This window comes from Protomyctophum bolini, assembly GCF_963924005.1.
Source record: "Protomyctophum bolini genome assembly, chromosome: 23".
Taxonomy (NCBI): domain Eukaryota; kingdom Metazoa; phylum Chordata; class Actinopteri; order Myctophiformes; family Myctophidae; genus Protomyctophum; species Protomyctophum bolini.
In genome coordinates this window covers 17,901,408-17,914,438 of record NC_137884.1, presented here as the reverse complement: position 1 = coordinate 17,914,438, position 13,031 = coordinate 17,901,408, and the positions used below count along the sequence as shown (strand labels likewise).

The window sequence follows — 13,031 nt, the reverse complement described above, 5'->3', positions numbered from 1 at the left end:
CCATACTTACAAGTCTAATATATATATATCCACAATAGGCTGCAAGTAAGCCAATTAAATAGAACAGACCATTTATTTGAAGATCTATTCCAAGGAGGTATAAAAAGGGCGTCCAATATAAATTAAAGTTTCCAAGTGACACCCCTGGGACTCCGCTGACGGCCAGGCTGGATGTCTTTGACTCCAGAGCCCTCAGAGGGATGAAAGGCATCTCGTGGAGACAGCATGTCACTATCCAGACTTTAACCCCTTTAGACAAACATTTTCATGTCAAGGACCCCAGAATATCATCATACTATAATTCAGTCAATGTCTGTCTGTCTGTCTGTCTGAATGACTGTCTGTCTGTCTGTCACTGCAGTAGCTCCTCACCGCCTGCAATATCTCACAACGGGTAAGGGCTAGTATATGTAATTGGTTGCCGACCCCCATCTGAAATTACGTTGTTCCAGGGACCTCACCAGAAGCAAAGATTTGAGTTGAAACGCTCTGAAAGAATATACATTTTTTCACGATTTTTTTAAAATAGCAGACCTACAGGTAAAGCTATGAGCTTGTAGATCAACTAGAGTCCCCCCCGCCCTGACCCTCCCTCCGCACCCGCTGGCACCCACCCAACCTTTATCCATGTAACTACCAAACCAAACCAAACAGGGTTGTGTCGTCGTGCCTCAACCCTCATCCATGAAACTACCAAACTAAACTAAACAGGGTTGTGTCATCGTAACACAACCCTCATCCATGAAACTACCAAACTAAACTAAACAGGGTTGTGTCATCGTAACACAACCCTCATCCATGAAACTACCAAACTAAACTAAACAGGGTTGTGTCATCGTAACACAAACCTCATCCATGTAACTACCAAACTAAACCAAACAGGTTTGTGTCGTCGTGCCGATACCTTTGCTGTTGACGTCTTCTCCCGTCTCCTCCTCCTCCACCTCCTCCACGTCCTCCATGTCTGCGGGGTCCAGCTCAGCCTGGTCTTTGCTGTTCAGGGAGACAAAAATAGACCATTAGCACCCGAGACCAGATTCTACAAAATGTCTTCTAAATCCTGACGGATTTCTGAAAAACCTATGTTTCCATGTCAGTGGTGAAAATTTTATATTTCTTACCAGGGACATATTTTGAGTTGAAAACGTTCTTTGTGAAAGGATATATTCAAAGATTTGCGCCACATTTTAACGATTTTTAAAGAATAGCATATCTACAAGCTATGAGCTTGTAGATCTATGTTTCAACAGCTACATAGCTGCGTTCCAGGTCTTAATGGGTTAAAAGCCAAAGGGAGGGTCCGAGAAAATACAAAAAGCCATGAGGACGTTTTACCGGGCATTTTTGTTGTTGCTGCGAGCATATTTTATGGATATAAAGTAGTAGAGTTCAATATTGACAATGAAGGCGTTTTTAAATTCATTCAGATCCAGCCGGACATGATATTACATGAAATATTTGATGTGGTGGTGAGTGACACACGGTACAAAACCGTTTTAACGCATCACAGGACAACACCAAAACAAAACTAACGGCACCAAGTCATCACCTGCACAGCCTCCCACCGTCGTTGTCAGTGCGTGACGTAGGTCTAGATCAATGGCTGAGCCGCGCGTGTGTGTGTGTGAGTCAGTGCGATACACTGGAGCGTTGCTACTACGCGTGTCAAGGCCCATCCATCAAAAGCAGCGATGTGTCTGGATGACCGACGGCAGCAGTGTTCGAGCGCCTGCCCATTTGTAAAGGGGGGGAGGGGAGGAGGGGGTGGACTGACGTTGTCAATGCATCGCGAGGCCAAACATGACAACCCGAGAGCAGAGTAAACAAACGGCCACTTTCATGGCAGCGAAATGAGGAAGAAGTGCCATCTGTGACCGCAGCGGCCAGGCTGGATGGCTCGGCATTTTATCTGCTTACTCCAACACGAGCGCAATGAAGAAACCGCCTTGTGCAGCGTTTGTTCAACTGTACTCCTTTGGTAATTGGCTTCACTTTCAGCTATAAATTAATCAAGAGCGTTCTCATCCCAGGCACCATGTTGGACTAATGCGGGTTTCAAATAGACACCACATCTGCCCTTCATCTCACCACCCTAAAGAAAAAAAGAACACCCACCCGTTCCGAAACCAAGATGTTGCCGATTTGAATCAAAGGGTTTTCCATGATATACTACATTTCAAATGAAACATTTTACATAGGACGGTATAGACAGGAATCGGAGGACAGAGGGGGAGGACAAGCAACACGTCTCCAGTCCACATGGAACCGTTGCGATTATGTGGCCGACACCATTCGATGGACTTGAATCTATTTGACTTCTAAAAACTACAGTCAGAAACATCATTCAACAAAACTACAGTCAGAAACATCATTCAACAAAACTACAGTCAGAAAGATCATTCAACAAGCCCAACAATAATGATCCATGAGCTTTGCTTCCTCTTGATGGTAGAAAATCACCACCATCCAGTCCAGCCTACATAAAACGATGTGCATCGATGCGCTCGACACACAGAATGCACAGGGAAGTGTTACGTCATATTCCTTAACCCATTCTGGGCGTGAAGCCCTTTGTGTTTTAAGCATTATGTTATACTTTGGCTATTGAAAAACAGATTTATAAGCTCATAGCGCGGCACTCTGTGCTGCGCTACGAGCTTGTAGGTCTGCTATTTTTTTTTAATCGTGAAAATTTGGCGCAAATCTTTGAATATATATTCTTTCACAGCAAACGTTTTTAACTCAAAGCTTTGCTTCTGGGGGTCCCTGGAACTACATATTTTCAGATGGGGGTCAGTGGAAAATTATTTTGGGGTCCTTGACATGACATATTGTCCACCAATGATATAGAAACATAGGCCTATGTCAGGCCTGAATGGGTGAAAATAGAAAGATAGGGTTGAGGACAAAAAAAAGGATGCACTTACTTGCTGTCAATATCTGCCATCTTAGCCAAGTAGATTGATGCTAAGAAAGAAAAAGAGAAAAGGAAACCGTTAGACTTAGACAATAGTTAGTAGTTTGGAGTTACATCCTACTGTCACCAGAGTAGACGTGATTCAATAAGCATCAGGGATGTCAATAATCAATTAAATCATTAATATTGCTAACCTTATCGACCGATTAACCGGTTAGTTGATTCTTCGACCTTGACCTTTGACACATGACCCTGAACTTTAATTGCTTCAGTCACCTCTTAAATCAACTCAGCGCCCCAGAAAATGTATACTTTGATGTCAGAATCATCCAAATCGGCCCATTAGTCGTTGAGTTATGCCTTTCACATCATATATCAGATATAAAGGCCAAAAACAAGTAATCAGCTTCCATTTTGACATTGCAATCACATCATTTCATAAACTACAGACATGTAGCAAAACAAAAATCTCATTGTCGCTCTTTTTATGGCTTCTGGCCTCAGGACTATATTGTGGATTTTCCTGGTATGGCTAAGAAGTATAATTCAGCATGTCTGTTCCATTATGATGTTGGTCATGCCCATCCATGGTACAAACATCAGAAATGTGCATAAAAGTGTAATTTTGGAGTTTAGATAACAATGAATTATATGGTTTTGCATAATTAGATTATACCCCTAAAATAATATTCAGCTGCCCTTCTGAAACTGCCATCACACAATTTAGCACTCCGTCTCCTGGATGTCAGACGAACAAAATTATACCACATATGTCTTGTCCCTTTTTAGGGCAACAATATCTCACTCGGACTAAAGGACTAAGTGCCCCGTCTTGTCGCGTCACGCAAGAGCAGAGATGTTTCTGTGGCTACCAAGGTGTGTTCTCCCCCCCTCCCTCCCTCCCTCTCTGCCCTTCTCTCTCCTCGGATAGAACCACCCAACGATAGAACCGCAAAGTTCGATTACCGGTAATTGACAAATGCACCGACTCATTTGGTTTCAGAAAACAAACTGCTAAGAATCATTTTAAATTATTAACCCCCAATGAATCTCGTTATGATTATGACAGGCAGCAAACATTAGGCATTCATTCATCATCATTAAAAGGAACAACTATCCCAGGAACCATTAACAGGACATAAACTGTGATATATTTAGCATGATTTAATTTGATCCTCTAACTCAACTACACTTTCAAATACATCACCAAGATGGGCTTCAGACTACTGTCTCCACTGGAAACAAAATGATGGCTACTCTCTGGAATTATCCAAAGCCCCAGCAGAGAAAACAGCAGTGTTAGAATTACCCCAACATTGCCCTGGTGTATGGCAAAATGCATTTAAAAAGGCATGCATGTTCAATTTGTTCATTCCTATACTTGGTCCACACACACACACACACACACACACAGAGAGTAAACAGCCAACATCTGCTGCTGCAGTTTAAAGCACAACCCAACGCCTTTAATCTTACAACCGACCTACATATTGCCTGGGTGAAGCGTTCTCACTGCTGTGAGCAGTGCTCAGTTAATCCATACCCTGCCCTGCCTACACTAGCCTGGGCTGAGGCTTTGGCTGCTGATGACACAGGACAGGACAGTCAAGGGCCACCCGCTGACCACCCACCGATAACACCAACATGATGGCAGCACAGCATACAGCAGCACACATGGCCTGACCCAAAAACAGACCGCCTTCATTCAAATGTGCCAACAGTGCCAGAGACCGACGGGAAATGATTCGAAGACGTCGGTGGCCAACAGATTCCAAAAGCAGCCGTTTTTCAACCTTTCAGCTTGGATAACCTAAAAGTTGTTTTCCCAAGCTGAAACCCATATCTTGGGCCTATATCTAGTCGATGGCCAAAGTGGCTGGTAGACAAGAAAAACCAACAGGCAGCAGAAGACTACATTTCCCATAAGATCAGAAAAAGGCCATTACTATGGAAGCAAAGTATGAAATAAACACTGACAGAACTGCATTTGTCTATCAAATTGATATTGTACACTCATGTATCAAACACAATTGACAGATTTGTTGATAAACGAATCAACCTACGACCATTATCGTGCTATAAATCTTAGTTGGGAAGTTTGGAAACGGCTCCTAGATCATACAATTCAGCATTTTTAATACAAGAGAGCCCTTTGTTTCAGTCGAATAAAGCCACATGTGGACAGTATGAGACTCAAACTTGATCACGACTGGCACCACCTTCCCCAACCTCCTCCCAGAGCATCCCCTCAGGGGACATACTGTAGATTAGCAGGGTTTTCTCAGAGGGTATGGGGACGCCGGGACCCCGGGAGAGACATTCTCACAGACCATCAGTACCAACAGATCACGACCTGGAACCGACAGTGTCAAAACTGTGTCCCCGGGAAGGTGACAGCCCTAGTTACAGTTAGATTAGTCGTGAAAACTCCTGTATTTGATCATCAATTTATTAGATTAGATTAGACCATTTTATGGTTTTATCCAGAATGAAAACATTCTGAGGTAAATAAGTTATGTTTTAATTATTTCAAATATGCTACTGGCTGTATTCTTCTTGGAAAAATACACTCCTATGGAAAGGCTATTATTTTACTTGACCAATTTTGTGCAGTATTCATTCTGCTCATCCTGTGCATCAGAGGGAGTCATTAGTTAGTTATTCAACCATTATGGTCACCTGAAGGAAAGGAAGAATTGCCTTCACTGTGGCTATATGAACAAATACAGCATGCCTTCACTGTGGCTATATGAACAACTACAGCATGCCTTCACTGTGGCTATATGAACAACTACAGCATGCCTTCACTGTGGCTATATGAACAACTACAGCATGCCTTCACTGTGGCTATATGAACAACTACAGCATGCCTTCACTGTGGCTATATGAACAACTACAGCATGCCTTCACTGTGGCTATATGAACAACTACAGCATGCCATGCAGTCACTGTGGCTATATGAACAACTACAGCATGCAGTCACTGTGGCTATATGAACAGCTACAGCATGCAGTCACTGTGGCTATATGAACAACTACAGCATGCCTTCACTGTGGCTATATGAACAACTACAGCATGCCTTCACTGTGGCTATATGAACAACTACAGCATGCCTTCACTGTGGCTATATGAACAACTACAGCATGCCTTCACTGTGGCTATATGAACAACTACAGCATGCCTTCACTGTGGCTATATGAACAACTACAGCATGCCTTCACTGTGGCTATATGAACAACTACAGCATGCCTTCACTGTGGCTATATGAACAACTACAGCATGCCATGCAGTCACTGTGGCTATATGAACAGCTACAGCATGCCTTCACTGTGGCTATATGAACAACTACAGCATGCCATGCAGTCACTGTGGCTATATGAACAACTACAGCATGCCTTCACGGTGGCTATATGAACTAGAGTTCTCAATCTCTGCCCAAACCCGACCCGACATTTTCGGGTAGGGCCCAAAATGCATGATTAGTCGGGCCGGGCAGAGCCTCGGGCTCTGATTTTCCGCAACAATTATGTGTTGCGGAAAAACAATTATGTTGTTTGTAATGTATTTATTTATTTAATATGAAGAGGGCTGAGCTGGTGAATGTTGGCTATTAACTTTTACAGTTTAGGCTATTATACTATTATGTGACAGTCTGTCACTGAGCCGGGGGAGGAGGCGGCGATGCAGCAGCGCACCAGAGAAGTGACGGAATAGAATGGTGGTTGTTGAACTTGCTACTGCTGGCTGGCCGCTGGTTTGCGAGCCGGTTAACTTGCCATATGCATAAATGTTTTAAAAGATCATCGATTCATCCTCAATAGCTCGTTTTGGAAACGTCGGGGCTTAACGAGACACTGCTGTCTCGAACCCAGCTAAATTAGGCTACCTAATCAACGTCACCCCTCACCACGGTAAATGCTCCATATAACTATGAAAGCGCCTGCATACACGCAATATAGTTACATGATGACCAAGCAATGTTAAAGTCCACTGACTGTAGGCTACAGCTATTTGGTTTCCAAATCGTATCGCAGCACGCTGTAGTCTGCAGCTATTTAATTACATATAGGGATTAGGGTCGTCACCATTACAACATTTAAGTGGACGATTAATTGTAACATGGGAACACATGAACACAAATGTAATTTGTTTGCCTTTTAAATAAAACAAATGGCACAGTTTAGAATATATGATGAATAACTTAAATATACAAATACAGTATTGACATTTATTTAATCATTTCACTTAATACAAAATAGCTGAGCTACAATTTCTTCCATTTTTGGGGGGAAATAAAAACGCATGACAACGACACATAATTGCGATTAGGCGATGTGTAATAAATGTGACGGGCCTACCTATCAATACTTAAAGCCATAATATTTAACCCATTAATGCCCCCCACGCCACAGAAGGAAACTCAATACTGCAGGTCACCAGAACCTAAGAACGCAAGAACATGCAAAGGACAGCAAGGTCCCACTTATGTTCAAAGCCTGGAGCCATTACGTATGTATCAAGGGTGTGTACTGTACTGTACGCATACTGAAGATGGTGCAGAGCAAACGTCTATGCAAATAGATACCTATACAAAGGAAACGCAACATGGCTGGCATGTGGCGCACCTTGCTCTCCAGTCCATACCAACAGGTTACTGTATGTAAATCACAAACAATGTTTTTCTTTCTTTTTTACTGTCCAACAATAGTCTGCTCCGAGTCTGGGGCTGGGTAATACTGAATCTACATCGTGATAGACTAGATATCATCTGGGATTTGCTATGACGCAAGTAGTGTTGTTGTTTTTCCTGAGTCCGTCGCCCAGGCATGACCAATACATGATGGTCACCCTCCTTGTTTCACTCTGAAACAAATCATCTCTTGGGCCTATAGCCAATCCACAACCTCACAACAGTGCCTTGCCCAAATATGTCAATTTAACTAAATCAAATGTAACTTACACAAATTTAATTTCATTAACATTTTAAAGCAACTGATGGGGTTCACCTTCTCTAATCACTAATCATTGGTTTTTCAATGGAAAAGTTGAGCAACGTATTCCTGCCTAGTGAAAATGACACGTCTATAATAGAAGACCAGCCACGATTCCCCAGGAAGATAACCACTGAAATGTAAAAAATATTAATAAAAATAAGCTCAGACATATAATGGGTTGCTGTTGAAGTCTATCGGCAAAGATCCATTTTAAATAAGAGCTCGTCAAAGAAAGGAAACTTGATTTATCTCAAGGAAGGAACTTCATTTAGTGGAGCCGCCATATCAATGGCAGCATCTCTCTACTGCTGTGATTAATTCTGAATCCGCCTGCAATTAGCCAATGACTCGGGTATGATCGAGACACCTGCATGTTCAAAAACACTCTCATATGGCATCAGACACTAGTGACTGACACAGGCTATGTTTTTTTTCTTTAATGGGGGGGGACTGACATTTCAGATATGCATGGGAAATGACACTAACGCTTCTCACCCATCTAATGCAGTTTCAGAACAGCCAACATGCAGTCTGGCATCAGAGCATGCTGTATTAGAATAATGCCTTGCAGAGAAGAAATATCAAAGGCAAGATTATAGTCTGCCTAGCCATCCTCACATTTTCATTGTTGCCTAAGTATTGATGGCAGAAAGAGAGAGAGTACTATAAAAAGGCTTTTCCCCCCTAAAAAGAAAAGCAAACATTAACAATGCTTTAAATTCAGTGACAGAGCAAATACGAAGGCTGCCGAACTGTTTATCTTCCCCTAACCAATGAAAAACGCATGCAACTAGGCCACAGGATGTTATATAAATATGAACCTGCAACTCAACAAAATAACTACCATCTCGTTATGTTGCTTGAATAATGTTGTCGATTGCCTGCAAAGAGACACTTGCGTTCGATGGGAGTGGAGCTCTGCCAGGTGCCATTGCAGAAGATGCCAAGTCACAGATATCATCAAATACCTGCCAACTCACTCACACAGAGCGGATCAAATATCTTCACCGTTTCTCTTCCATTGCCATGTTGATGATGAACAAAGAGAAATCTCCTGATGATACACATGTTAAAAAGTAGAGGAAACCTATTGAGATCAATCTGGATAAAATGCTTCTCAAAGTGAGGTCTAACAGAGGACCCCCACACGCACACACAGGTCCTTGGGGGGTTTCCAGGGGTCCCAGGCTAAGTTACCGATAAAACCACTAACCAAGGGGACCTTACAGGTCTGTAGATCTTATAATAGGCTATGGGATCTGTGGCTGGATTCATACTTGGGCATGCTTTACATTAAACAAGAGCACATCGACCCAGACCTTCCTTTCAAATACTTCTAAAGCCATATAGTCACACTATACTGTACTCACTACTCAATCATATCTACAGCAGTGGTTCCCAAACTTTTTCATGTGAAGGACCACCAAACTGACACTTATTAGCCTGTGTACCCACATTAGAAAATATATGCCAGGGACCCCCATAAGAAGATTTTTACGGCTCCAGCAGTGATTCTCAACCCATTTAATTTCAAGGACCCCCAGTTTGACATTCATTAGTCTACGGACCCCCATTTAATGGCATTTCTATCTCTGGAAGCCCCAATTTATATAGTAAAATAAATTATAAATTTAGCTCCGAGAGGGACAAATGGAATCAAATGGACCAGTTAGGTTCCATTTGGCACATTTCTACACAATCAAGAGTTAGACCCACAAGGGTGCATTTGGTTGCAAAATATAATTTAGTTGGGGACCCCTGGAACTCCCTCAAGGACCCCTGGGGGTCCCCAAAACCCATTTTGGGAACCACTGGGCTATGGGATCTGTCCTTTACATTAAACAAGAGCGCATGGACCCAGGCATTCCTTTCAAATACTTCTAAAGCCATATAATCAGACACCTTATTGGCCAGTCAGAAGTGTACAGTGAACTTTGATTGTACAATATACATTGGGGGTCCCAGAGATCGGGGGGAAAAGCCATTAAATGGGGGGAACGTAGCCCAATTCAGGTCAAATCTGGGGGTCCTTGAAAATGGTTCAGAGCCATTAAAAATGTTCTTATGGGGGGGGTCCTTGGTCCTTATGGGGGGTCCGCAGGCTAATGAGTATCATTTTGGGGGTCCTTGACATGAAAAAGTGTGGTACCCCCTGGGGTACTTTAACTGTACTCGATCACATCTACAGGCTGTCCCACACAGATCCATCCAACAGACCAGGGACGTGCAGTGTGTGTTAGAGAGGCAGGGGCTAAAATCCCATAAGATGGCACTTTTGGACAAATATAGCAAAAATAGCAGATCTACAAGCTCACAACGCGTAGAGCACTCTTTAGCTAGTGGAGATGCGGTGTGTACGACATGGATTTCAGAAGCAATTCTCCTGAATGCTGCCTTCCGGCATGGCATGGAAAAGAGTGCCATTTGCATTTCTTTCACCATGTAGTAAATGCTGCATGCGTGGTCTGGAAAGGGCGGTTGATTTACAGAGGGGTACAAGGGCAGGGGCTGAAGCCCCCTTTGATGTCCATGTGTGGACGTCCATGCTCCCCTCTCTTCTGGGAGCAGCTTTTAGTTTTTTCACCCAGCCTTGCCTTGCCAGCGACCACGTGTTGCTGCCTAATGCTGCACACTGCACTGAAGCAACATGGCAAAGTCAAAGTCATCAGTCCCACAAAGGACTGGTTTGGTGGATGAGATGGATGCCCTGCTTCTCTCTGAACCTTAACAAATAAGTGACAATATGAATCACAACTCCTGGAAATGTGCTGGTAACTGTTAATGCACTTTCCCCACCCCCAAGACAATAAGTCATATGGCGAGTTGGCCAAGTTGTTAAGTAGTTGTTAAGTTAGCTGGGCCGACCAGTAGTGCCTTTATAGTGGAGTTAGCTTAGCCACCTTGCTATGCACTAAAGACACTTTATATAATATTTTAGCGCACATTGTATGAGAAATGCGAGGCGAAAATATAGGCGATCGGATGTAGGCCCGTGTACGAAGAGTGGCCAGCGAATAAAACGACCAGTTTAATTATTAATAATCATTAAATAAATGATCCCAAAATAAAAACTACTAACTTGCATATTGATCAATTAAAGGCCGATTCAGTATTCTATTCACAGCCCGTTCTTCAGCATTATAGTTCTCATATTATTCCATTATTATGAGTTATACTTATTTGGTGTATTTCTTTTATCAATAATTTAAAGGGGGGTGGAAACTTTTCAGAATATCCAACACAAGACAACATACACATTACACACCCTCATCCCAAGAAATTAGGTATTTGTCTAAAATACAAGACTGACTAGGTGCCAACAAATGCCTAATAATAATAATTCCACCACGGATCATTGGAGGAGGTTTTGCTCACTACTAGTACAACAAACTAGGTTTCCGAACCGGTTTAAGCCCCTTTCGGGGGACCCTCCGGCCCGGTTACCGTATTCTGGACGGCGGTACAAAAACGGTAACCGGAGGGTGCCGAAAAAGGGGCCCCGAACCGGTTGAGGAGGATCCATGATGGGTTCTATTAAATAATCACCGGTAGAGCTGCTGCTTTATTCACACGTTAAAACAACCATCATGGAGGTTGGATCCACCGGCCGTCACAATCCGGTTCCCACTCAAAGTTTAACCATTTTTCTCCACCTTAAATCGTCCGTTTGGATTTCACGTTAAAAAGGGAAATAAAGGGTAGGAAAAGCCGATGATTTTGACGGGGGATACAACATTTAGATTTGGCACAACTAACCACCCTAAACCCGACAGTAGTCTGTCTCAAATGGCTGCTCCTGCTCGTCTGTCTGTCTGGTTCAACTAGCATGTTTTAGCCTCCCGTTCGGTTCTCACACCACGCTACAATAATCCACATCGTTCCGCCGGTTAGTGGCTCTGCGTTCCCCGCATTCTGCGCTGTGGACGGTTCGAGTCGGAGATATGACCGACCGTTAGACATTTATCTGTCCGCCCCTACCTTCGGTGACTGTGGACCGGGTCGGGTGACGAGGCGAGGCGGTGTCGCTGCGCAGCGAAGCGGTCGATCCTCCAAGCTAGCAGGAGAAAAAACACTCCGCTCTGATGGCGCTAAAAAAAAGGGAGCGAGATATCCCGCCGCCGCCGCTCATATACTTCCGACGTCATCACGTAAAAACCCAGCGGGTCACCACTGACAACGCCACTCGTGGGAGGGGCTTAGAGGAGAATTCCCGGGTAAAGGCAGGCCTGGCTCGCTCGTCAATCATGTGTGTGTGTGTGTGTGTGTCACTGTCACTGTGTGTGTGTGTGTGTGTGTGTGTGTGTGTGTGTGTGTGTGTGTGTGTGTGTGTGTGTGTGTGTGGCCCACCAGTGGTTCCCAAAGTGGGGTCCGGGGACCCCCAGCCCCCAGGGTTCCTTCAGGGAGTTCCAGGGGGTCCCCAGCTAAATGATAGTTTGGAACCAAATGGACCCTTATGGGTCTGTAACTCGATCTGAGTGTGCAAATGGAACCAAATGGACACACTCTATGAGTTAAATTAAAATTGATTTTACTATATGGGGGTCTCAGAGATAGAAATGCGCGCTATGTGCCCCCCCAAAAAATGAGGGGGTTAATCCGTCTCTGGATTTCCCATCGCCATCGATGATGTCACTGGTATAGAGGGTATGCGCATGACATCATCATCATACCCGGAAGTTATACAGGAACACCTACTGAGTGGCAAAAAAGTTATACTTTCTGGCCACTCGATTTGCTACTCACTTTATGCATGTGCATACCCAGGACTCTAGGTTTCTGAACTGTCCACAGCCAAAAATGTGCCAAAATCAGTAATATGTTTAATTTTGTGAACCATCCTGTAACCCAGCTGACATTAGAAGGAAAAACATTAAAATATTCCCTGGGGAGCCTGGTCATAAGTGCACCTAGATCAGTTCTCTGGACATCAACCCGGTCAAGAGTATGTCAAAGTCAAAACCAAAAGATTTGGAGGCTATATCTTTTACCCCTGGCCTGACCACACAAACTATAAGCCAAAACCGAACATGAATCATTCCGTCAGTGAATCCGTCCAGTATATTTTACTAGCATATAGAACACGCTGCTGCATGCTTTGCTCAAACTCTGTGAGCAATATG

The 13,031-nt window shown here is 43.6% G+C and overlaps 1 protein-coding gene across 5 annotated transcripts in view; it reads right to left on the bottom strand.

Annotated features, from left to right (window-relative positions):
* Positions 1-12,000, bottom strand: part of nap1l1 (nucleosome assembly protein 1-like 1) — a 34,108-nt gene extending 22,108 nt beyond the window's left edge. For all 5 annotated transcript variants that reach the window (XM_080757850.1, XM_080757848.1, XM_080757851.1 and 2 more), the window contains exons 1-3: positions 11,890-12,000; positions 2,928-2,967; positions 905-993 (exon numbers count right to left, since the gene is read on the bottom strand). In XM_080757850.1, coding sequence (XP_080613976.1) covers positions 905-993; positions 2,928-2,947 — 109 coding nt within the window. In that variant the 5' untranslated portion in view covers positions 2,948-2,967; positions 11,890-12,000. The remainder of the gene's footprint in view (positions 1-904; positions 994-2,927; positions 2,968-11,889) is intronic.
* Positions 12,001-13,031: the final 1,031 nt, after the last annotated feature.